This window comes from Mustela erminea, chromosome 9, assembly GCF_009829155.1.
Source record: "Mustela erminea isolate mMusErm1 chromosome 9, mMusErm1.Pri, whole genome shotgun sequence".
Taxonomy (NCBI): domain Eukaryota; kingdom Metazoa; phylum Chordata; class Mammalia; order Carnivora; family Mustelidae; genus Mustela; species Mustela erminea.
Window position 1 is genome coordinate 25,224,290 of NC_045622.1, and position 26,713 is coordinate 25,251,002.

General features: G+C 50.0%; 1 protein-coding gene across 1 annotated transcript in view; it reads left to right on the forward strand.

The window, feature by feature from the left end:
• The first annotated feature begins 371 nt into the window (after nt 1–371).
• Nucleotides 372–26,713, forward strand: part of ST14 (suppression of tumorigenicity 14) — a 40,154-nt gene continuing 13,812 nt past the window's right edge. Inside the window, exons 1-7 of the mRNA XM_032358572.1 lie at nt 372–748; nt 23,094–23,253; nt 23,576–23,703; nt 23,944–24,014; nt 24,776–24,933; nt 25,162–25,197; nt 25,460–25,700. Of these exons, the coding sequence (XP_032214463.1) occupies nt 668–748; nt 23,094–23,253; nt 23,576–23,703; nt 23,944–24,014; nt 24,776–24,933; nt 25,162–25,197; nt 25,460–25,700 (875 nt within the window). The 5' untranslated portion in view covers nt 372–667. The remainder of the gene's footprint in view (nt 749–23,093; nt 23,254–23,575; nt 23,704–23,943; nt 24,015–24,775; nt 24,934–25,161; nt 25,198–25,459; nt 25,701–26,713) is intronic.

A 26,713-nucleotide genomic window follows, 5' to 3' on the forward strand; every position in this document is an offset into this window, starting at 1 on the left:
TAGAGACTGCACAGAGATGCCAGAGAGAGGGAGAGAAACCATGGCTGGCATCGGGGAGGTGGACGGAAGGCTTGTCTCCCGGCGCAAAGTGTCACCTCTAGGAGAGGAGGAGAGCGGTGGATTCACTCTCGTTGCTCCTCGGTACTCACCTTGGGCCCACATGGGCGGGGCACAGTTCATGCTAATGGCCACCACCACGCAGGTCGCTGAGTTTTACTCACCTTCCGGGCCATGGCCTGCTCTTTCCCTTCTCCCCGAGGGGAGGAGGCGGCGCGGGGCTCTGCGCTGGGCGGGAGCGGGCGAGGGGGCGGCAGGCCTGGGAGGGGTGAGCCGGAGAGGCGGCCGGGCGGCCGGGCGGCGGGGCGGGCCCGGGGAAGCCACACCCTGAAACTACCTGCCCCGGACAGGAAGAGTGAGGGCGAGAGCGACCGCCGGCGGCCGGCACGCCGGGCTGCGACCGGAACTCCGCACGCTCCGCGCCCCCGGCGCCCCCTGCTCCCCCGCGCGCCCTGCGACCCCCGCGCAAGCCCGCGCGACCCTCGCCCCGGTGAGCCCCGTGCGCCCTCGGGCGCCCCGCGCCCTTCGTGTCCCCCGCGCCCCGACGACGATGGGAGCCAGCCGCCCGCGGGGACCACGCCTCTGAGACTCGCGACCGGCCACCGGGACCATGAAGAGCAATCGCGCCCGCAAGGGCGGAGGGGGCTCCAAGGACCTCCGCGCGGGACTCAAGTACAGCTCGAGGCCTGAGGTGGGAGAGGGGCGCGGGCTTTGCGCGCGTCGTCGGGGCCCGGGAAGCCACCCCAAGTGGCCCGGAGCTGGGTGCTGCGCGCGGGCGCATAGGGCCCCGGGCGCTGTAGCGCGGCGCTTTGTCTTGGCAAAGGGAACTGCTCCATTGCCCATTTGTGGCCCCGGCGCTGGCCGGCCCGGCAGGTGGAATTTCCTGTTCCGCGGGTGCCTGGCGGACCTTTGGTACCAGCCCTGCCCCGCGCCAGCCGGCCACGGTGGAGGCGCAGCCCACAGGTCCTTGGAGACGCCGAATCTCTCCCCCGTCCTTTCCCTGACCTGAAAAAAGGGCTCCGTCTCAGTTCCTCCATTAACTCCGTGCTCTTACCGCACATCTGGAAAGAACCAGGGGTGGAGGCACGGTGATTTGGGGTGAGGAAGGGAGGTTTCGGGGGGCTTTGGAGCCAGAGCCTCCGCGGGAGTTTGCTTTTTTCCTTCCCGGTCAAAAGGCATTTTGCGACCTCTGTCGAGGGCGACTGGGAGACCAGAGCTAAGGTGGTGCTAAAGTTCTAACGATTTCAGGGTTGGGCTTCCCTGGGCTTCGAAGAGGGAATGGAGCCCTTTGGGAAGGTGATTCTCTGGGAAGGGATGTGAGACCATGTATCTTGAGCCTTTTGGAAGATCCCAAAGTCGGCAGCTCCTGTTAGACAAAACAATGAAAGACCTCTTGAAAGATCTCAAGGATGTTAAACCTTAGTGCGAAGACTTGGGCATAGGTTGTTCCTTTATTGAAGGACACACAGGTGGCGGCACCCAGGCGGGACTAGCAACTAGGACTCTACCTCCGTCTAACTGGGACCCTGGTTTCCCAAAATGCCAGCGAACTCTGGCTCACAGCAGAAACTTAACGGGCGCTCAGGGCTCCCTTTGCAGGGAGCTTTCCCTTCCGCAAATGATGGGGGGGCTCTGCACCACCAGCTCTCACTTTCTCTCCTGTCCTGGTCCAGAAACATCTGCTGGCGCACATTGTGGCCGTTGCTCCACATCAGGCCACAGTTTGTAGCTCTCTGAAATCAATTCTTTTTCTCCAAGTGGCCTGGTGACTGGGGGAGTTTGCAGAAGGCCAGATCCTGGGGCTGCTGTGATTAGCTGGACCCCAAATAACCATCAAGGCTGGGTTACTCTTGTTTTCTCCACATTTCACTTCCTGTGTGGAAGGCAACACGGACAGGGCAGCCAGCCCAGAGGCTTGGGACTGGGTTCCTGCTGAGCCTCCCTGCCTGAGGCCAGTTCGACCCCATGTATGCCTTTTATTTTCACTTCTGTAACTGCCATGTTTATGAATCCCTGATAATCGCCTCCTGGGGTTCGAGCCTCCTGCCTCCTCAGCAGAGGGTGTACTGTTTGGTATTTGCTATTTCAGGGATTTTTTTTCAGAATTCACCCCCCCCCCCCCGCCCCCCGCCACTTCCCCTTCTGGGATTCCATAGTCTTGTCTGTGCTGCCCGGCCACCCACACGCCCTCCAGACCAGGGGCCAGGCCTGGGGCTCATCTCCATGCTCCCCCTGGAGCCACAACAGCCAGCTTTCTCTCATCACCTGCAAGCCCTTGCTTATTTTCCCCCTAGGCCCCTGCTCGTTTTCTCATCTTCTGTGAGCTCACGCGTTCTCTCTTCCATTGGGTTTTCCCCTCCATTTCTGGTTCTGCAATTTTCCTTCACAGAGATCACTCTGTCATTTCTCCTGCCAGGCTCCATTGAATCAACTCTACCTAATCCCAGGCCAGGAACTGTTGGAGGGAGGGTTCTCAAAAACAAATAAGATACAATTGCTTCCCTTAAGGAAATTACAATCCTGAGAGTTGTGCTGAGAGACGGGTGTAAAAATTAGATATGATGCAGCGTATCCTGAAGAAAGTAGCCGACTGTTCCCAAAGCTCATTTCCATTTCTCCAAGATGTCCTCAGATACTCCTTCCCACCCCATGCCTTCGCAGAAATCTCATTCCTGGGATCACCTTACAGTGTTTGCGGTCAGGGTCTGTAGACTTGGCCTTGACCTCCCTGACCAGGAGGTGCAGCTGCTGTCCCTGGTTTTGCTCTGTGTGTCAGCAGAGCCTGGAGGGGTCGTGCTGAGCCCCTCAGGGGGACTATTGCTTTTGACTGCCAATTTCTGGCTACTTCCATTCCTGCTTGGATGGAGAAAGTCTCTGTCTGGAGGTTCTCATATTTGGCTGCATCCTTCCCTAGGCCGATGACGGTGAGCCTCGCCCCACCCCAAGCTGTTCCCATCAAGCAGGAAGTGGCCACCACAGTGTTCCCTACTGTCCCCAAGGCCCTACTGACTTATGCATTGTGTCTGGGGATTGTGTGAACCCTCCCTCCATGATAGCTAGTGTAAAGATGCCAATTATTATGACCAGAACTGGGAAGCCTGCCTCACTGAGTGCCCAGTGTTGAATCTTTGCTAGAGCTATAAAAGTGCTTAGACGTCCATTGGTGCCTTCTCAGATCAGGAGTGGCCTGGGTGGGACTCAGTATCCACTAGGCACATGGAGACCCGAACTGGGAAATCAGGTGTGGGGGCTAGGCTCTACAGCTCTGGCTATTCAGAGAGTCCTCTCTTTGTGAACTGGTCACACATTCACTCATCCATGTAACAAATATTTATTAGATACCCACTGACTGAGCACGTGCCAGGTTCTGGACAATAACACAAGAAAGACCCCGGTCAGAGAGCCCCTGCTTGCAGGGGACATCAGTATAGTGTGGAATACAGGAAATTAAGTTCTGTATGTATGGTAAGCACTAGAGTCTGGAGAAGCCTGGGCAGAGTGCAGGAGATAACTTAGGAGGCATCTAACCCAGGTTCAAAGGCTCAGGGTAGGGGAACTGGGGCATGGGGCCATCTGTGATGTGGTGGCGGGAGTGTCCAACATGATGGAACCAAGACCTGCTGCCTCCACTTTCCTGGCAGGAGATCTCGGAGATGTTACCTAATGTCTAAGCCTCAGTTTCTATGACTATAAAATGGGGATGACATGTGTGTTATAGATTTGCTGCAAGAATTAATAGGGATACTTTACATCACAGCCCTTTGTAAGTTGCAGCGTGGTACACACATCACATGGGTTGGATTTCTGAGTTGGAAAAGGCCTGGAGACCAACAGGAAGGTGCGTTGTATCGGTAGGAGGCCTGTGCAGAGGCCTGGAACCCCGGCTGGCACTGGGGCACTGGCCTCCCAGAAGGGCCGGCCTGCCCTGCTGAACACAGGGACTCTCTCTGAGGAGCTGTGGGAAACGAGAGCACCCTTTATGTAGCTTCTATGGGAAAGATCCTTCTACAGGAAGGAAATGTGAGCCCAAGACCAATGCGACTGACTCCTTCTTCCCTTCTTCCTCCCGCTGCCCCCTCCCCACCCCGCCCAGACTTTAAAACAACTTCCTTCTTGCCGGGCTCTCTCAGAGGCCCTTGTGCTGAGAAGGGGTATGCAGGGGGTGAGGGGAGAGTAGAGAGGGTGGGCAGTGGGAAACCAGGATGGTTCTTTAGGTGGGGACTCGTCTCCTGGGTGCTGTGAATGAACAGGGAGGCTGCCTACTCCAGGGGGGCCTCCAGTCCTGGGAAGACCTGGACCTTCATGGCCTCATTTAGGAGATGGGAAAACTGAGGCAGAGAAGACAACCCTAGCTCGGTAGCTGCCCAAGTCAGAAGCCCAGGGCATCTAAATCCATGGGACAGTCCACAGTGGGGGTGGTGGGGGTCTTCCAGAGCTGGCTTGTTGGTGGTAGTGCCCCATCATCACAGCCTCCCTCCCCACTTGGACCTCTCATGCTGTGGCCCCAGGGGGATGGCTGCCTGCACTGTGGCTGTGGCCATGGCCGGTGGCCATGGCTGGTGGCCACTGTGGTGCTGGAGTTCCCTGGTGTCAGTTCCTTCTCTGGCCTCTGGTCCTACCCAGACTGTTGGCTCATGTCTCTCCTAAGAGAGAAAGTCTGTTCTTAGAAGAATAGAGTGTGACCCAGCCCCTCAGCCCAAGGCCTGAAGATGTTGCTTCTGACATTGTACATATACTACTGGAGTGTTCAGATCATTGCTAGCATTTGGTGAGCATAGACCATGTATTATACCTCTTAGTATTATTATCACCCCTTCATAGGTGAGGAAAGTGGAGCACAGAGAGGCTAAGTAACTTGCCTGAGGTCACAGAGTGAAACAGTAGTGGGATTGGAATCTGAAGCCAGGCAGTCTAGCTCTGCTGTGTTCTCCTTGGCCTGCTGGAGTGTCAGACCGTGGGCTCAGGACTGGATGGATTACTGAGGCTAAGAATGAGCTTGATTTGGGTAGAAACTGGATTTCTCTTCTCAGGACGTTTCTGAGATGCTGGGTGCTTACCATAATTATCATGGCCAGTTCGTAGATGGGAACGGGAACTTCTGGGCTTCCCTCAGAACCCTTACCCAGGCTGGCCGTGGTGAGAAGGTGCTTGGGGTTTGTTCTCAGACAGTAATTGCCCCTTTTTCTTTGTTAAGAACTTTTCCAGAAGCAGGTCTACTAAAATTTCTGGTTTGGAATCTCATATTTTCTGAATTTGCGTAGTTTGTCCAGGCTTAGCAACAGAATCCTTAGAATCCTTGGGACAGTTGGTGAACTGGTCAAAATCTCAGATCCTTTGTTTCTCTGACTTGGTGATGTTAGTGAAAAGGTAGAGCGGAATAGGATTACAACCATTTCTACCCATCACTCAACGTTCATTATCTCTCTCCTCACAACAACTCTAAAGGAAAAAAAGCCCAGTTTACAGATGAGACTACTGAGGCTCAAAAGGTTTGCATAATGGCCCAAAGGCAATTAGAGGTATACCAGGGTTCAGACCTAGATCTGTGTGACTTCAAAGCTTAGATCTTAACCGCAAAGCCATTATGCAGTTGTATTCCAAAGGTGATGGCGATTGATGCATATCCCCAGCAAAATTTTGGAACACGTCATTAAACAGAGAGTGGTAAGCACCAGGCGCCAACACAAGTCCACAAAAACCTCTCACACCAGACTCGTCTGGTTTCCGCTTTTGATGAGGTTACTCATCTGGTGGACCAGGAGACTGGCAGGAGATGTGATTTCAACAAGGCTTTGAACAAAGTGTAGCCTTATTTATTATACACATGATTACAATTATAAAGGCAGTTTTAAAAGGAAGAACGCAAAAATTCACCTACCCAAGCCAACACATCAGGTTGTTTACGATTTACTCTTACCTGCCTTACCATATGTGTATGTTTTACCCAGTTCCTTGCTGTGGAGACAGTTTGTGTCCTGGGGAACTGCTGTACAAGCCTTCTATCAGCTTAGCATGGTGGCGGGTGGGGGGCTGGAAGACAGTGAGGTCTGGTAGATTTGATCTATGCCCAAGAGGGTCCTTTCATGGATAGCGTCACTCTGTGCCATACCTGGGGGCTGCTCCTGCCTTGTTCCTGGGTTCTGGGCCATTTCTTGTTCCTAGCAATTCTTTTTTCATTTTAAAATTTATTTGACCGAGAGAGCACAAGCAGAGGGAACAGCAGAGGGAAAGGGAGAAGCAGGCCCGTTGCTGAGCAGGGAACCCGATGTCGGGGCTTGATCCCAGGACCCCAGGATCGTGACCCAAGCTGAAGGCAGCCACCTAACCTACTGAGCCACCCAGGCGCCCCATTGTTTACTAACAATTCTGGTGAAGTCTTGGAGCATTTGCTTATCAGCTTTGTAGATGACAGCCTCCTGGGAGGGAAAGGCCAATACCTCAGATGACTTAATTCTGAGTCAGAAGGACCTGGACAGCCTGTATGGTGGGGTGTCGGGAATTGTGTTCATCTTCGTTCAGAGTAAATGCCATGCGCCACCTTAACACTGGAAACAGAAACCACCTCCCTCCCACGACTGGGATGTGAGGAGATGGGGGAGAAACAAGCAGGGCGCCACGGGAGAGCCAATATATTGAGTCAACGGCAAGCTCACTAAAAGCCAGACATGTTCCGTGGCTCCCTAAAATGTAAAGGAAATTCCTCCTTCCCCACATTTGCATTTGGTTACACCCTTTAAAATTATTATTAAGAAGACTAAGATATACATATTTAGAGACAAGTTGGATAACTCAGATAAATAAAAAGAATTGAGAAGTGGGAGAAAGAGCCCTGGAAAGACATTTTAATAATTTGGTATTGCCTATGCATTTCTCAAAAAGAAAAAAGGTGCTTCTTTTTCTGAATACAAAAGTTAGGAAGGTTTTTTTTGTTTTTTTGTTTGTTTGTATCAATCAACGTAGAAATATGCAAACTAGAAAGCAAAGACCTCTGAAATTCTTTCTCCTTGGTTTTATAACCCCTATAAATAGTTTGGCTTATATTGTTCCCACAGTCTTTTTCTTTTTCTTTTTCTTTTTCTTTCTTTCTTTTTTTTTTTTTAAGATTTTATTTGTTTATTTATTTATTTGAGAGCGAGTGAGAGAGAGAGGGAAAGCCCCAGCATGAGCAGGGGGAGGGACAGAGGGAGAGGGACAAGCAGGGGGCCTGATGCTGGGTCAGGACCCTGAGATCATGACCTGAGTGGAAAGGCAGATGCTTAACCGACTGAGCCACTCAGATACCCCTGGGTTATTTATTACTTGTGTTGACTCATGCTGGGACTGTGGAACAAGACAGCCCATTTCTACCATCCTTAAAGAGCAGGTGGTTGACCTTGAGACGGTGAGAGGCTGGGACTGAGGGGTGTTTGGGGTTCTAGCGAACCCTTGAGAAGTCATCTGACTAAAACAGAGGAGGAAGGGCCCTCCTTGGGAGCCTCTCAGAGGAGACACCAGAGTTGACTTTAGAGGAATGGGAAGTACCTATATGTTTTTTGACTCCCCACTTCCCCGGCATTTTAACCCTGTATCTTAGAGGATGCCTGGATGGCTCAGTTGGTTAAGTGTCTGCTTTTGACTCAGGTCATGATCCCAGGTCCTGGGTTCGAGTCCCACATCCGGCTCTCTGCTCAGCAGGGAGCCTCCTTCTCCCTCCCCCTCTGCCTGCTGCTCCCGTACTTGTGCTCTCTCTGTTAAAGAAATAAATAAATTTTTAAAAAAATCTTAAAAAACACAAAACATTGTATCTTAGAGTTTTTTCATGGTATTACCTACCCTTTGAAAATCCATTTTGATTTGTGCATAAGCTTTCATCAAGTGGCTATATTATCTTTTATTATTATTTATTTTTAGTATTTGTGTTAATTGAATGTATTATTGGACAATTAATGGAAATCGAGCCATCGGGATAAGGGAGGTAATTGACAAATGGCTGCTGTGCAGACCATGCCCGTCCCTGTTTGCATTATGCTGTTGAAATCTGGACACTGTGTCTTCACGGGAATATTGCTACCTGGGAGGTTGCAGATGGCCAGAGGTTTAGAAAACACATCGTTTGAATCATTGAGGGGAACGTGTTTAGCCAGATCAGGAGCAGACTCGGAGTAGGACTGCGTCTGGAGTCAAGGGCTGGTTCTATCGCAGTGCTAATGTGCGGGGTTATTGTGACGCTGATCACGCTGGTGTGACCAGAGAGCTTCCTAAGATTGGCAGGAAAGGAAAATACTATCCCCTCCCCCAACTCTGGAAGGTATGGCCCTTGGAGCACAGGAGATGACGTGGTGTCTACAGCCTGTCTCAGCTCTAGGAATGTGATTCCAAGGACACATTTCTAGGTTTTCACTTTCCTGCCCTTCTGCTTGCACCACCGGGATTCTGGCCCCCGACTGTGGACTTGGGCCTCCAGATGCCTTTCCCTCAGGGCCCTGCTTACTTGCTTCTCCAAGCCTCTCACTCACACTGACCCTTCTGTTTATTGCTCTCTAAACGTGCCTGACGTGGCTTTGGGAATCTAGTCAGTTCCAGGAAACGGGTGGCTGGGGCTTTCCCTACCTTCTGGAGATCCCTGGGTGTCTCGAGGCAGCTGTTAAAAAGGGTTAGCGGAAAAGCTGTTGCACAGACCATGGTGCCTGCGTGAAATACTACTCAGCAATAAAAAGAACACGCTCCTGGTGTCTGCAATGACTCAAAGGATTCTCCAGGAATTTTGCTGAGCAGAAGAAGCCAGCAATCCCAAAAGATTTTATCCTGGATGATTCATTTCTATGACATTTTTTTGCAAGGACTACATTAGAATAAGAGGCTAGTTGAGCAGGGAGGGGGCAGGGAGACGGGGGGCGTGGCTACGGAAGGGTGGCGGCTGGAGGACCACCCTCCCCTGGCCATCAGTTACAAGGAACTGAACACACACACGCCAGTGAGTCTGAGTAGAATGAGAAAGCTGCCTCAGTGGGTTATGTCGGCTTGTGGTATTATGATACAATTTTACAAAACGTTACCGTTGGGGGAAACTGGGCAGAGTGTACAAGGGATCGCTCCTTGAATTATTTCATATAACTGCACCTAAACCTAGTTCTCCCAATAAAAAAATGAAGTAAAAAAAAAAAAAAAGTAACAAAAAACATCAGCTTGTGAAATCGGAAGGCGGGTTCAGTGAGAAGTTGAGGAAAGAATGAAAAGAGTTGCATGGCGCTGCCCTCCCCTCATGACTCTCTTGTTTCGCTTCAGGTGTAATCTCTGTTTGGGCTGCTCTGGGCAGATGCATGTGCTCCCTGAATCTGGGGACTGGGCGCAGGAGGGGAGAGGGATTGCAGGAGATTAAGGACGAGGACCAGGCAGACAGGAGGAGGAGGAGCCCGGGGTAGGGCAGGGGCTGCTGGTGGCATTCTTTCCCACCTGATCTGGAAGCAGAGATGGAATTCTAAGGTTGAATTACAAAAGAGGTTGTGTCCTGCGGGGAACACGTAATTGAAAGCTAGGAGAGGAAGAGGCTGGGAGAGTCCACACTTAGGTGGGCCTGCCCAAAGCAGGTGGCCAGGCCAGGGCTGACACTAGAGAGCTTAGGAGGCTGTCAACAGAACCCTGGGGGGTGGACTGACCATTCTCTCCCCTTCCAGGTAGATGAAGGTACCTTGGGGATATGAGACTGGAAACTCTCCTGGGCCCTGGTTCCCCAGAGAGTCTCACCTTGCCCCCATAAGCTCCCCAAGTGTGGCTATGGAAAATGAGGTCCCTCAATCAATCAACCAACTAACCAATCAAGTGCTCCCTCTGGGCAAGGTCCTAAAGGGGGTTGAGGAGAGAAGCAGTATGAAAAAGAAACAGGGGTAACCTGACCCCCTAGGACTGCCTGGTCTTAGCATGGCACTGGGGTATCGCTGATGCCAAGTGGATGGTACAGGTCATAAGGGAGGTGGGGTTCCAAGAGAAAGTACGTGGGTGAAGGTGGTCCGTGCAGGTTTCCTGCAGGCGCGGAGCCTTGGGTCATGTTTTCAAGGGCAGGTGGATTTGGAAGGTGATGAGGAGAGCAGAGCCATTCTGAGTGGGCAGGATGGGAACAGCTTCCCAGCTCCTTACAGGTGTGGGGGCCTCCTGGCTGGGGCCAAGGTCAGAGGTGGGGAAAGTCAGCACCCCAGACCAGTGTTGAAGGGGTGGAAATGCATAGACAGTGTTGGGCAAGCTGTCTCACTACTTGGGCCCCGGAAACCGGTTTTGTTGTAGGAAGAGTTTTGCAGAGAGTTCTTTAAGACTGTTCCTCTCTACACTTTGGTGTGCTTGTCTGCACGCTCCGGGAGAAGAGGTGACAGCTGACCCCGCTGAGAAGCAGCAGGCTGTCCATCCCTTGGAATCTGGAATTCCGCCCTGCCACTTTTTAGCTATCTGGGTTTTTGATGTAACCCTCCTTTACACATTTCCTCATCTGGAAATGAAACCTATTTGTAGGAATTAGGGATTATCTGTACTTAAGATGCCTAACGTGGCACAAAGATGCACAGAAATCACGACTATGTTTGTGGTGGCCTCTCCCCCTCTCTGGGAGCTGTGAGGCATGAGGACGATGGGGGTGGGTGCCCTGGCAACCGTCAGGGCATCCCCAGGGCTTCCGTGGGCTTTAGCCCCTTTCCTGTAGCCATCCAGGAAGGCCTTGGGTTAGGTGCCGTCTACCTCTGTGGTTTGGAAGCCTGTCACTGTCCTTGAGGGCAGTGATTCAAGAAATATTCTGGACACCCTCTGGATCCTGAGGCCACTTGAGCCAAGGTATTTATTATTTTATTATTTTGAGGTTCTGCAAAAAATTGCATTCAAAATGGATTTCTAAAAAGACTTCTTTACTTGAGGGACACCTGGGTGGCTCAGTTGGTTAGGCAGCTGCCTTCGGCTCAGGTCATGATCCCAGCGTCCTGGGATCGGGTCCCACATCGGGCTCCTTGCTCAGCGGGGAGCCTGCTTCTCCCTCTGCCTCTGCCTGCCATTCTGTCTGCCTGTGCTTGCTCTCTCCCTCTCTCTCTCTCTGATAAATAAATAAAATCTTTAAAAAAAAAAAAAAAAGACTTCTTTACTTGAGAGGGAGAGGAACGGGCAGAGGGAGAGGGAAAGAGAATCTCCAAGCAGACTCCCTGCTGAGTACAGAGCCAGACATGGGGCTCCCAGGCCCCCCACCCCCAAGATCTGACCTGAGCGGAAATCAAGAGGCAGCTGCTCCACAGACTGAGCCACCAAGGCACCCCTGGAACGGATTTTTTTTTTTTTTAAGATTTTATTTATTTATTTGTCAGAGATCACAAATAGGCGGAGAGGAAGGCAGAGAGAGAGGGGGAAGCAGGCTCCCACTGAGCAGAGAGCCTGATGCGGAGCTCGATCCCAGGATCCTGGGATCATGACCTGAGCCGAAGGCAGAGGCTCAACCCACTGAGCCACCCAGGTGCCCCAACGGATTTTAATGTTTTAAGAAATGTTTCGGAAATGACTGGAAACTTGACGTGTAGATGGAGGCCTAGAATGTAAGTAGATGGCAGACTTAATGGGCTTGCTAGGTGAGTCGCCTCTGGGCTGTGAGCGGGCGCAGAGGTCCCTAGGAAGGCTCTCTTCTCCCCGCAAGGCCAGTCCCTACCTTCCTCAGAAGGAGGAGAGGACGGGAAGGGTGGGAGCCCAGACGGGAGAACGAGGCCTTACTGGTAATTTTTGGTCAGGGGCGAGTGACAAGAGGGCAGGGGACATGGGCTACCTTTGAGGCTGCCTGGTTGTTTTGCACCAAAACAACCATTACATTCATTATAATGTTTGAACTTGAACTCTGGCTGTTTGACCAGACCAGGGGGAGGAATGCGCCTTGGTCACAGGTGGCGCTTAGGCAGGTGGACTGACTGTGGGTGGAGAAATGAGCATCAGAGGGCAGTTGTAGGGAGGCCTCTGTCATTAGCAGGAATCAGCTAATTATGTTTTACAACACCTCTACTTAGAGACTGTAAGGGGTTATTAACCCACTTTTTAGAGGGGAAAACTGAGGCTCCGTGAGAAAGATTGGCCCCAGTAGCTCAGGGTTCTCAGGTATGACCCCTCATCCAGGTGATGACCAACCCAACCCTTCCAAAAGGAAGGAAGGGATTTGGATCTGGTGGTCCTGCCCTCTGTCTGTTTTCTGTTCCCTTGTGAGGTGTCGCTGCAGGAGTATGTGGTCCTGGCCCTCGGCTGTGTGGGTGGGGTCTGGGAAAGGGACATGGCGTGACACCTGCGGGAGCCAGATGCCGGCTGTGTGGGAACTACTGAGTCTCTGTGTAGCCCACGGTGGCAGAGTCAGGCCCCAGGGGACTTTCCTTCCTGCTGTGACCAGGTGGGCAGAGTTTACTGAAGGATTTACTTCCTTCAGTAGAAACTGTTGGCTGTGGGTCGGCTTTTCTCTCCTCTAGACAGCTCGGGGTCACAGATCCACAGGTGATTCTGGATCCTCCTTGGGGCCCGGAAGCCCCACCCATTTCCCAGCAGCTGCTTCTGGTGGGGCGGCTGAGGACAGGGACGGGGTCAAAGGGCAAGGGTGAGAAGGTTGGGCACCAAAAAGGCGGAAAGGTTTAGGGAGTCCCCCACCTGCTGACCAGGCCTCGGCTGGGAATGCGTTACTCTGAGGAACTCTGGTGGCAGCCTTGGGGACTTTGGGGTCATGCCGATCCCCTCTTGTGGGACCCATTGTGGGAGGGTCCCTGGGCGAGAAGCAGAGCCCAGTCTGTAGAGCAGGTGCCTTGCGTGCAGGTGGTTGTTTAAAATGGGGCGGGCGAAAGCCAACCTGGCTGGCTCCTCTCACAGCAACAGGAAGTGGGTGAGTCCGGCAGGCAGCCTCTGGGAACTGGCAGGTGGCGTTTCTCCAACTGTCAGGTTCCTAAGACTCACCTGGGTGAGTTGTTAAACTTTCAGATCCCGGGGCCCTGCCCCTGACCTCCTGAAATCAGAAGCTCCAGGGAGAGTGGCTTGGGAATCTGGATACTGGGCAAGCACTGTGTTTGCTTTATTTTATACTTTTATGATCTTTCATGACCTGACAAGCCTGGAAAATGCTAAGTGGTAGGATCATGGGAACGGGAGCCTCTTGTGGGTTTCTCGAGACTCCGGCCTTCTGTGGGATCGATGGGGTCAGTGTGGTGAGTGGGTGGAGGATTTCAATGTTCCCTTCTCATTTGTCCCCTTGGTCATCCCATGACGAACAAATCAAGTGTCCTCTCTGTGCTGGTCACTGGGAACTCTCTGCCCTCAGAAGTCTCTGTGCTGGTCACTGGGAAGTCTCTGCCCTCGGAGCCTGTGCATGGGCTGGGTGTTCTTTGTCCACAGCGGCTGAGTTTGGAGAGAGCCCAGCTACGTAAGGACCCACCTCCCTTCCTAAACAGCAACTGGAAAAAAGAGGCCTTTCTCCAGGGTCACTCACATCTGGTGGGTCAGTTCTGTGCATGTCTGTGCTCAGCATTGCCTGGGATGACCACTACGGTGCTAGTGTTCAGAGGTCATTCCTTGCTCTGTTGTCCTAGGTGACTTTGCACTGTGTTTCTAGGGACGTTGTCCAGGCTTGGACTGGAACCAGCATCAGGGGGTGGCCCTGGGGAGTTACGCTGGCTTTGTCTTGCTCCTTGCAAAGGAGGGCTTCTTCGAGTGCTACAAAATACCTCCTTGCCTTGAAAAGCCGTTGCAGAGGCTCTGGCTGTCCTTTCGTGCTTGGACAGTCTGAGGGACATTCGCATGACTGTGCTGGTGATGATGACACCGTGAGATTGGGACCCCTCCCATGAAGCCAGCCACCCTTGTCCTTGTCTATGGTGGGAGCAAAACATCTGTGTCTCCAGCCAGTGACATCACCTCTGCCCCTTGATCCTGATCTTCCAACAGCAGAAGCAGATGACCAGTTGTTGTGTGATGTCATCCCACGACTCCGCGTGACTTCTTCAGTGTTTAGTTTCCTCCCCTGCCTTCCCATCAGGTCCCACCCAACCGTAGCCGAATGAGGAACAATCATCCAAAAAAAAAAAAAAATCTAGCACGAAGGTTAACTGCCCCCCCCCTCGCCTCCTGCCGCCCGCTCTGATCAAAATCTTGTGTAGATTTTCGGATAGTCAGTGTTATTTTTGCTGTTTAAAATGCACGCACTTACCAGTTGCTTGTCTCCAGTGAAGAGCACCTTCTGAGCTACCAGTGGAAGGTTCTGGCTTTGGATTTGCTGGTCCCTGGAGCCCATGGGAGGGTGGGTCCTGGAGAGTTGGAGCCGGTGACAGGTACCCCAGGAGAAGATGCCTTTCAAAGTGGGAGGAAGTTTTGGTTGACTTGGACACTGGGTTTTGTTTGCTTCACATTCAATTTCAGTTACGATGAGTTTTTTACTTGATGGGAGTCAGGTGACGGCAAGAGTTTTCCCTGTGTCATCGGATACCTTCTCTAAGTCATTTTCTTTCGGACGGTCTCTGGATTTCTATACTGTACCTCCTGGTCCCCCCCAGGAAGCTGGATGGAAATGGTGGTTGTCTCATCTTGTCCCTGCATCCTGCCCCTCGGGTTCTTCCCCTTCAGCCCTCGAGGTTGTCAGCATGTGTGTGCTCCGAGCCCTTCATGTGCATCTGTCCTTTGGCAAGTCATTCCTTGCTCTCTTGTCTGAGCTGGCCTTGAGCCATCCTGTTTCTGGGGACTCAGGCCATAATTTAACTTGAGCTGGCTGGTGGGAATTGGCCACAAAGTTATGTGGCCTCTGTCTCTGTTCATGATAAGTGAGCACCTGGCTTCCCAGCACTGAGATTCTATGTGCACCTGTTGATGTGTTTACTTTTATGAGAGAAAGGAGAGGCAGGAGCAGGCACTGGCATACTTTGTCTTCCGTTGGTTTTATGGCCCTGCAGAGAGATTGGTACATGTGGAGAGTTGGTTACGTATGCAGTTAAGATCTAGTGGATGGGAGCTTCCTGCCACCCCTCCTCTGGAGGCTGAGGGACCTTGGGCAGGTCTGAAACCCCATGTGCGGCGGGAAGGACATGGCTCTTGTCTCGGCTTTGCTGCTTTCCTGACCTCATTCCCTTTGTGACTTTGGACAGGTCACACTCCTTCTCTGTCAGCCTCAGTTTCCTTATAAATAAAGTGACTAAGTTAGGCAAGATGATCCCTAATACGCCTAAGAATGGAACTGAGAGTAGGGTTATAAAAGGAAGCAGTCTAGTTACTGATTAAACAGCATGTCTGGGCTGAGTGGAGCCCCAGAATTCACACTGTATGGGTGACTTAAGGCCCTCCCATTGAGCCAGTCCCAATGCTGACAGCTTTGCTCTACAGCAGCGCTGGGGGTGGCCCCTGGGGTCCACTGTCCATGCTGTCAGCTGCTTTCCCCTTCCCAAGGAGCTTGCTTTCCATTTCCTTCAATACCTGCATCCTGAGTTCCTGAAGCTAGTCACACTGGGAGGTAGAAAACCAGGATCAAATCTGGGTCTGCCGCCAAGTAGCTGTCCTCATTTCTCCCTGCCGTATCGATAGAGTGGGAGTGATGGTGCCAGTCATGAGAGATTCCAGGATTGTTTGAGGATCTGGTAAGAAAAATTGTGAATTACTCTGAAAATGGAAAATTAGCTTCGTAAGTTATTATTTTGTTACATTTTATCAACATGTGTAAACATACACACACTGTATTCAGAGAGTCTTGCCAAAGCCATACTAATTTTTTAAAAAAAGATTATTTATTTATTTGACAGAGTAGACACATGTAGGCAGAGAGGCAGGTGGGGGGCAGGGAGAAGACTCCCTGCTGAGCAGCGAGCCTGATGCAGGGCTCCATCCCAGGACCCTGAGATCATGACCTGAGCCGAAGGCAGAGGCTTTAACCCACTGAGCCACCCAGGCGCCCCAAAGCCTTACTACTTTTTCATTTGTAAACATGATTAGACTACCAGGGGCCATTGGACATTTAATGAAAATTTACACCCTGAAAGAGAAAGGCAAAGACAAAGCCAAAATTCTAATGTAAATCAATCAATCAATCAATCAATCAATCAATTTAGTATCCTAAGAAAGAGCAAGAAGGTCATGTAGTCATAAAATAAGAAAGGACTGCTCTAAAAAGTAACCATCAAAGTATAAACTTCAGTCTTGGAAGTGAAATATATGATTTTTGAAGTTAAAAAAAAAATTCATTGCCTTTATAAAAGGCTTAAGATTAGGTGACACTTGTCCAAAAAGTTTTGGTCTTTTTATTCTGAGTCTTTTGCATTTTCCATGTGAATTTCATAAGCACTACAGCGATTTCTCCAAAAAGCCTGCTGAGATTTTGATCACGATTATATGAATCTCTAGACCAGTTTGAGGAGAATAGCCAAATATATTGAGTCTTCCAATCCATGAACATGGGATATTACTTGATTTATTCAGTCTTCTAAAATTTTTCTCAGCAGTATTTGGTATTTTTTAGTTATAGGTCTTGTATATCTCTTATTAGATTTGCCCCCTAAGTATTTCATGTTGTCGATGTTATTGTAAATAGTATTTAAAAATTTTTTAAATTTCTAATTGGCCCTTGTTAATATATAGAAATACAATTGATTTTTGTGTATTAATTTTGTATCCTGTAAGCTGGCCAAACTCACTTAGTATTTCAAAAGCTTCTTTGATGTACAAAGCTACAGTAATGAAGACAATATGGTGTTAGCATAAACATACATAAGGAGGTCAGTTGAACAGAATGAATCTGGAATTAGACCCAATTAAACATACATAAAGAGATCAAGGGAATAGGATGGAGGCTGGGATACAGACCCACAAATATATGGACAACTGATTAAAAAAAATTAAAAAATAATTAAGAAAAATATTTTTGATTTTATTTACTTATTTGACAGAGAGAGCACAAGTAAGCAGAGAGGCAGGTGGCCGGGTGGGGGGGCGGGAAAGTAGGCTCCCTGCTGAGCAGAAAGCTCTATGTGGGGCTCAATCCCAGGACCCTGAGATCATGAACTGAGCCGAAAGCAGAGGCTTAACCCGCTGAGCCACCCTTTTTTCTTAGGCACCCCTAAGAAAAAATTTCTAAGTAAGCTCTGTCCCCAACATGGGGCTTGAACTCACGACCCTGAGATCAAAAGTTGCATGCTCTACCAACAGCCAGTCAGATGCCCCTTGGACAACTGATTTTTGATAAAGATGCAAAGGCAACTCAGCAGACAAAGGATGGTCTGTGCAACAAATTATAGTGGAACAATTGGATATCCATATGAAAAAGGAAAGAAAGAAACAAAGAAAGAAAAGTAACTTTCATCCATACCTTGCACCAAATAAAAAATTTTTTATTTCCAGTGCATTGAGCCTCTACCTTTGGCTCGGGTTGCGATCTCAGGGTCCTGGGATCGAGCCCCACATTGGGCCTGCTTCCCCCTCTCTCTCTGCCTGCCTCTCTGCCTATTTGTGATCTCAGTCTGTCAAATAAATAAATAAAATCTTTTTTTTTTTTTTTTAAAGATTTTATTTATTTATTTGACAGAGAGAAATCACAAGTAGATGGAGAGGCAGGCAGAGAGAGAGAGAGGGAAGCAGGCTCTCTGCTGAGCAGGGAGCCCGATGTGGGACTCGATCCCAGGACTCTGAGATCATGACCTGAGCCGAAGGCAGCGGCTTAACCCACTGAGCCACCCAGGCGCCCAATAAATAAAATCTTTAAAAAAATAAAAAAATGTTTTTATTTCAGAATGCATTATAGGTCCAAATGTGAGCCTAAACGTATTGGAATAAAACATAGGAGAATATCTTCGTTGTTTTGGATTAGGCAAAGATTTCTTAGTTACAGCACCAAAATCACAATCCATAATAGAAAACCTTGACAAATTGAATGTCATCAAAATGAAAATCTCTTCTTCAAAAGACCCTGTTAAGAGAATGAAAATACAAGCTGCAGACTCGGAGGAGAATCTTTGCAAATTATGTATCTGTGAAAAGACTCGTATCCAGAATATATGGAATGAACTCTCAAAACTCAGTAATGTGAAGCTAAGCAAACCAATTTTAAAAAACTAGGGAAGAGATTCGAAAAGACACTTCTCCAAAGAAGACAAACAGATGGCAATTTAAGCACATGAAAAGATGCTCAACATCGTTAGTCATCAGGGAAAAGCAACATAAGACCACAGTGAGATGCCACTATACATCTATTAGAATGGCTGAAATGAGAAAGATTGACCATACCAAATGTTGGATAGGATGTGGACAATGGGAGTCCTCGTACACTGCTGATGGGAATGTAAAATGATGTAGTCTCTTTGGGAAACAGTTGGGTGGCTTCTTACAAAGTTAAAAATACACCTGTCATGCAAACTTGCTCCCTTCCTTTCATAGGTATCTATCCAAGAGAAATGAAAGCATGTGCCAGTACGAGGATTTGTACAGGAATGTTTATAGCAGCTTTATTTGGAATAGCCTCAAATTAGAAACACCCCAAATGTTCATCAACAGATGAATAAGTAAACAAATCGTTGCATGTACATATAGTGGGATACTGCTCAAGAATACGAAGGAATGCACTGTTAACATAATAAGCCTAATATCGTGGCTGAATCTCAAAATATTGTGCTGAGTAAAAGAAGCCAGACAATAAGGAGTACATGCTGTATAATTCCATTTTTATAAAGTTCTGGAAGAAAGCCAATTAATCTTCACTGATAGGAAGCAAGTTAAGTGGTTGCTTTGGGACTGGAAAGGGAATCAGAGAGGAATGGGAGGGAAGGGCCAGGAGGAAACTTTTGAAGATGACAGATATGCTTATTATCTTGATTGTGGTGATAGTTTCATGGCTGTATATATATATATATGCCAAAAATTGCACACTTTAAAAATGTACAGTTTATTTTATATCAACTATATGTCAGTGAAGCTATTTTAAAATTCCATAGAAGGTTCACAAGAGTAAGTTTAAAAAATCCCAGAATAGAACCAAATGACAAAGAAATGTAAAATATGAGAGGGGGGAAAAAACACCAGGGAGAGATGCAAAGGATTTCCTCTATCCTTGGTGTCCTGAAATTTCATTGTGATATGTGTGGTTAAGCATGCTTTTTCATGTATCTTTCTTACTATTCAATGAGCCCTTTGGGTTTAAAGATATGTGCCTCTCTTTAGCTCTTGGAAATATTCTTGCAGTATTCTTTGATAAATTCCTGTCCAGGTTCAGGAGTTGGGCTCAGGCTATGAGATAGAGGAGAGCTAGGGATGGGCATTGTTAGAAATTCCCAGATCCCCACTTTGATCCCAAACAAACATACCCCTACCCCACTAGTCCCCCATAAGGGATGGGAAATTGATTTCTCTAGACTTGAGGACACTAGGTACAGAGGAAGGCTGTAGTGAGGGGTGAAAAATAATCAAGGGCTTATTCTCTCATGTGTTTCAGAATGCCAATGGCTGGGCTTAAATCGGTCTATCCAGGAGATTAGAAAATTATTCTCAGGAACAATTAAACCATTCCATAGAAAAGACAGAGCTTAACAGTTGGGAGTGTCTAGTGAAAAAAAAAAAATCTGGCTAGCCACTTAATTGTAGCCTACAGTGAAGCCACTGGTGGCAAACCACACACACAGAGCTTCCCAACTGCCTTTAGGACCTCATTCCTAAATATGGGTGAACAACCAAACACCCTGAGGCATTTGAGGGAAGTCTTCAACATGAAAAAGAAAGTAAGAAACAGAGAAAAGGTACTCAATAGCAATATAAAGATGAGAAGATTTTGCATTCAAAATTCAGAGAACAAGAAAGAACCCTTGGAAATAAGTTAACAGCAGAAAAGAAAAACTCATTGGAAAAGTTCAAAAACAGTGAGATGGGGGTGCCTGGCAGGCTTAGTTGGTAGAACATATGACTCTTGATCTCGGGGTTATGAGTTTGAGCCCCGTGTTGGGTGTAGAGATTACTTAGAAAAAAACCAATGAGATGTATAATAGCAGAGAAAGGATAAGTAGAGGATCAATTATCGGGAATTGGAGAAAGACTAGAAAAAATGAAGGGGAAGACATAATTTAAGAAATAATACAGGCATCCTTGGGAGATATTGTGGGTTCAATTCCAGGTCACTGCAATAAAGCAAATGTCATAATAAAGCAAGTGAAGTGAATTTTTTGGTTTCCTAGTGCTTATAAAAGTTATGTTTACACTATACTGTAGTCTATTAAGTGTTCATTATGTCTAAAAAAAGTATATGCCTTAATTTTTAAAATACTTTATTACTCATAAATGTCAAACATCATCTGAGCTTTCAGTGAGTTGTAATCACTGATCACAGATCACCATAACAGATCTAATAATGAAAGAGTTTGAAATATTGTGAGAATTAGCAAAACATGGCACGGAATCTGGGCATGAGTAAATGCTGCTGAAAAAGTGGCACTCCTAGACTTGCTTGACACATGGTGCCACAAACCTTCAATTTGTAAAAAGTGCATTATCTGTGAAGTGCAGTAAAGCAAAGCACAATAAAGCAAGGTATGCCTCTACAAGAAAGTTTCTCAGACTGATGCAAATTTCCAAATTCAAGGAGCAGGTGGAGAGAACACAGCACAGTGAAATTTAATGACCCAATTCAAAGCACATTCTCAAAGCTTTCAGAGAAGGATAACAAATTATGAATAAGAAATAATGATTTGTCCTTTATGTTATTTCTCAAAGGCAAAATTGGAAGCTAAAAAACAATAGAGCCTTCAAAATTTTAAGTGAAAATTATTTGAAACCTATAGTTTTATACCCAGCTAAACTATGAGTAAATGTGAGTACAGAGTTAAGATACTCAGAAACATGGAAAGTCTCAGAAATTTTCCCTCTTGGGAAGCTACTGAAGTATGTATTCCACCAAAATGAAGTAAGCCAAGAAAAAAGAAGACATGGAATTCAGGAAATAGGGGTTTTAACACAAGAGGGAGAAGAAGGAAATTCCCAGGGTGATGCTGAAGGAAGTTCCAGACACTAGCTATAGGAAAGGGCAGAGGGCTGTTGGAGGGAAGATCTCAGGAAAAAATGAAGTGGGAGGTTATTTGACAGACTTTATATGTGGAAGATTAGAAGAGTATTACAGAGCTCTTAGATTGTACAGAAACACCTGGGTATATGTTCAAAAAAAAAAAAAACACCCAAGTGAATCATTTTTGCAGTAGGAGAAACAAATTCGTTGTACTGGGAAGGAAACAATTGTGAACAATATTTTCAAAGACTAATATAATTGACTTCTGAAAAACAGGGGTTTGAATTGTGTGGTCCCACTTATATGTGGGGTTTTCTTTTTTTGATAAATACAGTATGGCACTATAAATGTATTTTCTCTTAAGATTTTCTTAACATTTTTCTCCAGCTTACCTTATTGTACAGTATGTAATACATATAACATACAAAATATGTGTTAATCAGTAAGCCTTCCTGTCAGCAGTGGGCTGTGAGTGGTTTTGATGGAGTCAAAAGTTACATGTGGATTTTTGATTGTGTAGGAGGTGGATACCCCTAACCCTCCAAGGGTCAGCTGTAATGAAAATAGAGAGTATGGATATAAAACAAAAACAAAAACTGTAGCCCTGAAACTATTGGGAGGATGGGCGAGACAAAGAGAAAGAAGGATATTGAATTTCATATTATCATAATAGGAAGTCAGATGCTTGTATTTTAAATAGATGAATCAAGAGATAGTGGTATTTAGGAATATGGAGATGAATTCCACAATAAGCAGATCACAAAAGCATTTTAAGTGGTTGCCTCTGGGCTGTGTTTCTTTCCTTTTTAAAAATTTATTTTATTGAGATATAATTGACATAGGGCATTGTGTAAATTTAAGGTCTAGGACATGTTGATTTGATATGTTTGTATATTGCAGTATGATTACCAAAGTAGAGTTAGCTATGGGGTGTGTTTCTGTATGCAATATTAAAGTCACAGAAATAACCAATGATGAAACAGAAATATAGTGTCCAGGGTGGCAGGAATGGGGAGACTCTTTGAATGGTGAAGTTAACAGATGATGTGACAAATCAAGAAATGTCAGTTCAAGCACATCGTGGAGAGCCCGAGGTGGACACCAGAACCACATCTGGAAACTGTTAACATGACCTCATCTGTGGAATTTGGGGATGGGGCTATTGCTTTTAGCACATACCCCTTTGGAGTGGGTCTGAGGTAGCTAAAGCTGGAAGGGCAGGGCTCCTCTCCGGGATTTCGGGCAGATAGAGTGTGTGTTAGAGTGCCTGGAGAGCTTGTCTTTCTGTCACCATGTGCCTGTGGACACCCCACCTGCCACAGTCACACTCCTGTCTTCCTGGGGAGCCCCTGGCCAGGAGGAGCCTAGGTAAGCCACCGTCCTATTTGTGGGAAGTTTTGCTTTTCCTGCTCTTAGGGTGAGCATGGGTGTGGATTCTAGTAGAGGCCTGGCCTTGCATCACCTTGAGTTTCCGGACCGGGACACCTGAGGCGAGAAACAGAGTGGCTGCTTCCACAGGGGCGTGGCAGGGCGGCCAGGGTCGACTGCCTTTTTACTTTGGGCTGGTTAAACATTGGCAGAGCAAGGCCACTGGGTAGGGTGTACAGTCTCTGTGTGGCCCATGGGCTCCTGGCCCGCACACCCCCCCCAACCCCCTCCTTGATCGGTGGGGACTGAATCTGTAGGGGCCCCCTGCACCACACCCCAGGGCTGTGTCAGCCCGGGCGGGGGGGCTGCCTGGAGAAGCTGACATGGTGGTGGTCCCTGGCTCGGCCTCTTCTCCCCGCACTGTAAGTGCCGAGCCTCCATGTAAGTGGAGAGCCTACATGACTGGGTTTAGACAGCCTCTTTGTTTGATTTTCCTTTAAACTACCAGTCCTTAAGCAATACCTGTGTGGCGCTGCCCAGACATGGGGATGCATGGATGAGAAGGCCACTTCTCCTTTCTCCTTGCCCTTTTCCCCAAGCTGGACCTTAGGACGGATAATCATGCTTCCCGGAGCAGGGCGGGGAGGCTGCTGAGGTGAGGGATTGTGTCTGAGCTGCGTTGCCTTTCTCTGTTCAGAGCATGAACGGCATTGAGGAAGGCGTGGAGTTCTTGCCAGTCAACAACACCAAGAAGGTTGAGAAGCGGGGCCCGAAGCGTTGGGTGGTGCTGGTGACCGTGCTGGTTGGCTTATTCTTGCTTTCTCTCGTGGCTTGTTTCCTGGTGTGGCACTTCCAGTGTGAGTAAAGCCGGGGCTTGGCTCTGGGGTGGGTGATGTGGGCGTGGCTGTACCTCCCTTCTCAGTGGACGGGGCCGGGGGCCGTTGGTTGTGGACAGGAGGGAGGAAATGGAGGGTGCAGCGGGGGGCTGTGGGGAAGGGTCCAGGGCTCTGCCTCCCCTGGTTCTTTGAGGCCATAAGGGACAAGTGTTGGCCCAGAGGCCCATGTGTGCCCTGGCCCCTCCTGGCCTTTGCTCCCCGAGGGTAGCTGAGGGCAGCTTGAGGACCATGGGGGTGACGGTGTCACTTCCTCTGACCACCCTCCTTCTCTGGTCTCCTATAGACCGGAATGTGCGAGTTCAGAAGGTCTTCAATGGCTACTTGAGGATCACAAATGAGAACTTTCTGGATGCCTATGAGAACTCCAACTCCACGGAGTTTGCAAACCTGGCCAACAAGGTGAAGGAAGCGGTGAGTCCGGCCCCTGGGAAGGGAGCCCTGTCCCTGCTGTCCACCCTGGCACCCCCACCATCACCCAGCCTGGAGGGCACGGCTCCCCTTCCTCCCAGATTGCAGGTGGCTCAGGCTTCCAGACACCAAGGAAGGGGGCCCAGGTCCCCGGAGGGAGGGAGCAGGGTGGACTTGGCGTGGGACGGAGCGGGGATTGTTGCCTCTCTCTGGCCTGCTGTGAGCCTTCTCTCCTTCCCTCAGCTGAAGGTGCTATACAGTGGGGTGCCATCCCTGGGCCCCTACCACAAGGAGTCGGCGGTGACTGCCTTCAGGTGGGTGCTGGGGAGGAGGCTTTGGGGTCGGTGCTGTGTGGTGGCGGTTGGGGATAGCCAACAGACTGCGGGGTCTGGCTCGGGGAGCATGGCGCCCGGCCCGTTCCTCCCTCAGCACACACTGCGTCAGGCTGTCTCCCGGGCAGGGGTAACCACGGGGGCATTGCCAGGACAATACGGGTGAATGAGGCGGCATGTCTGCCACAGAAGCCACTCAGTAATGGTGGTGACCGTTCATTCCTTTTCCAAATAGGGCTTTGGAAGGCGTCCGTGAGCCTTCATGTTTTCCTTGCTCACCCCGCCTTCAACACGCTTTTTTAAAAATAGACTTTATCTCAAAAGTGCTTTTGATTTTGTCAGTTTAATTTAATCCTTATGAATGCTGTGCGGCAGGTGGCATCACCCCCTCTCCAAGATGAGGAGACAGACTCCAGAATTTGTTACTCAGGGTGCCCAAGCTAGTGGGAGAGCCGAGTCCACGACCCAGGGCCATTTTCCCAGTCCTAAACCCGATCCGGCCCCGCAGCACGGCTGGACGGGTGCGAGACGTGAGAGGAGAGGGTGAAGGGGCACGATCTCGGGCTTAAGGAATCAAAAGGTGGGGAAGCATAAAAGAATCCGGGGTGGGCCCCCGCCTGGAGGACGGTCTTCTTGGGGGCCTGAGCTGTCCCGTCTGTGCCCGGCATCGGGGAGAGTGTGGGGACGGGTGGTATGCCCAGGGCCCCCTGCCCCAGCACCTCAGGCTCGCCCCTCTCCCCCAGCGAGGGCAGCATCATCGCCTACTACTGGTCCGAGTTCAGCATCCCCAAGTACCTGGTGGAGGAGGCCGAGCGCGCCATGGCCGAGGAGCGCGTGGTCACTCTGCCGCCCCGCGCCCGCGCCCTCAGCTCCTTCGTGCTGACCTCCGTGGTGGCCTTCCGTGAGTACAGGGACGCCAGGGGTGAGCCTGTGTTGGGCCTGTCTTTGGAGGAGCAGGGCCAGCCCCTGGACTGCTGGGGGGACGGTCGTGGGAGCAGCACTGCCCAGCCAGTGCGCGGAAGGGAAGACGGCCTGCCTGCCGGCCCGGCACCTCCCTCTGGGGGAATAAGGAAGCAGGAATGAGGAAATTGACCGCGTCAGTAAATACTTTATTCTCCTTGTTCTTTAGCCACTGACCCCAGAACAGTACAGACCGCCCAGGACAGTAAGTATCGTGCCCTCCTCCCAGAGAAGAGGAGGGATGTGGCCAGATGCCCCTCAGTCACGGGGGTCCCCCAAATCACACACGCACACATCCGCCTCTCCCAGGCCACGAGAAGCCCCCTCTTCCGTGTCTCCGGGTCCAGGGAAGCCTGGGACATCTCAGAGGGGCCAGGCCTGATGGCCTCACCAGGGAAGCCCTGGGTGGCTCACCCCTGCCAGCTGTGCCCAGCGCTACCCGCACAGCCTCTCTGTCTCCCACGCAGACAGCTGCAGCTTCGCCCTGCACGCCCGGACCGGGGAGCTGACCCGCTTCACCACGCCCGGCTTCCCCGACAGCCCGTACCCGGCTCGGGCCCGCTGCCAGTGGACCCTGCGGGGGGATGCCGATTCCGTGCTGAGCCTCACCTTCCACAGCTTTGATGTCGCGTCCTGTGACGACCGTGGCAGTGACCTGGTCATGGTGTATGACACCCTGAGCCCCGTGGAGCCCCGTGCTGTGGTGCAGTGAGTGTCCCAGGGGTGCAGAGGTGGGCTGGGGGCTTTCCGCAGAGGAAAGCCCAGCGTGGGCCGGAGATGGACTGTGGGACTCGAGGCCCCTGGGCACTTTCCAGGCTATAGGGATCAGCAGAGCAGCTCAGAGGCAGTTTCATCAGCCATGGTCGGGGTGAGGAGCACTCAGTGGCCCCTTGGTGCCGGCGAGCTGGGTGCGCTTCCTTTCCTCGCCAGAGTGGAGGTGCAGACCCCACTTTATTAGACTCACTTATGTTGAGGCTGATGGCTCAGGAGATGGCTGCCCATTGAAAAGTTAGTTTGTTCTGACTGTTTGCAAGAGGAGGGACAGTCCCCAGGTGCAGGGCCACAGAGTCCCCAGAGTCAGGAGAGGCAGAGCAGGCAGAGGGGGTGGAAACGGGTGAGAGCCTTTGTCATGGTTTCTGGGAAAGGCCAGGCCAGGCCGTGTAGGCAGGTTTAGGATTGGCTGGTTCAAAGAATTCCAGTGGGTTCTGGGGCACAACACAAGGCCATCTCTAGCTGTCTGGTACCTGGTTGTGGCGTGATGTGGGCTGGTGGACAGTCACCTGGAGGGGAGAGCCCCATGGAGGAGGGTGTTGGGGTGTGTGGGCTCTGGATTGAGGGGTCTGTACGTGGAAGGCTTGTGCAGGGGTGACTTTTGACTCTCTCTGGTAATTCCCTAGTCCTGGGAGGGGCAGTGTCGCCAGAGCCAGCAAGGCCCCAGCCTGTGGCCAGAGCATCAGGACCACAGGAAATAAGGAGGCGTTGTATATGCTGAGGTCGTGGGGCCACCCGCAGCCCCCCTGCCCCTGGCCTGGATGGAGCGTGCCTCGCACAGCGCTGTGGGTGGGGGTGGGCTGCCCCCTCCTCAGCTCTCCCTGACTCAGTGGGCCACAGCCTTCCCTCGCTGTCTGCGGAAATGAGCACGGCAGATGTTCTGTGATAAATAATCGGCTAGAATTCCGGCTCCGGACAGGATAGAACCATCTGCCGCCACAGCTCAGCAG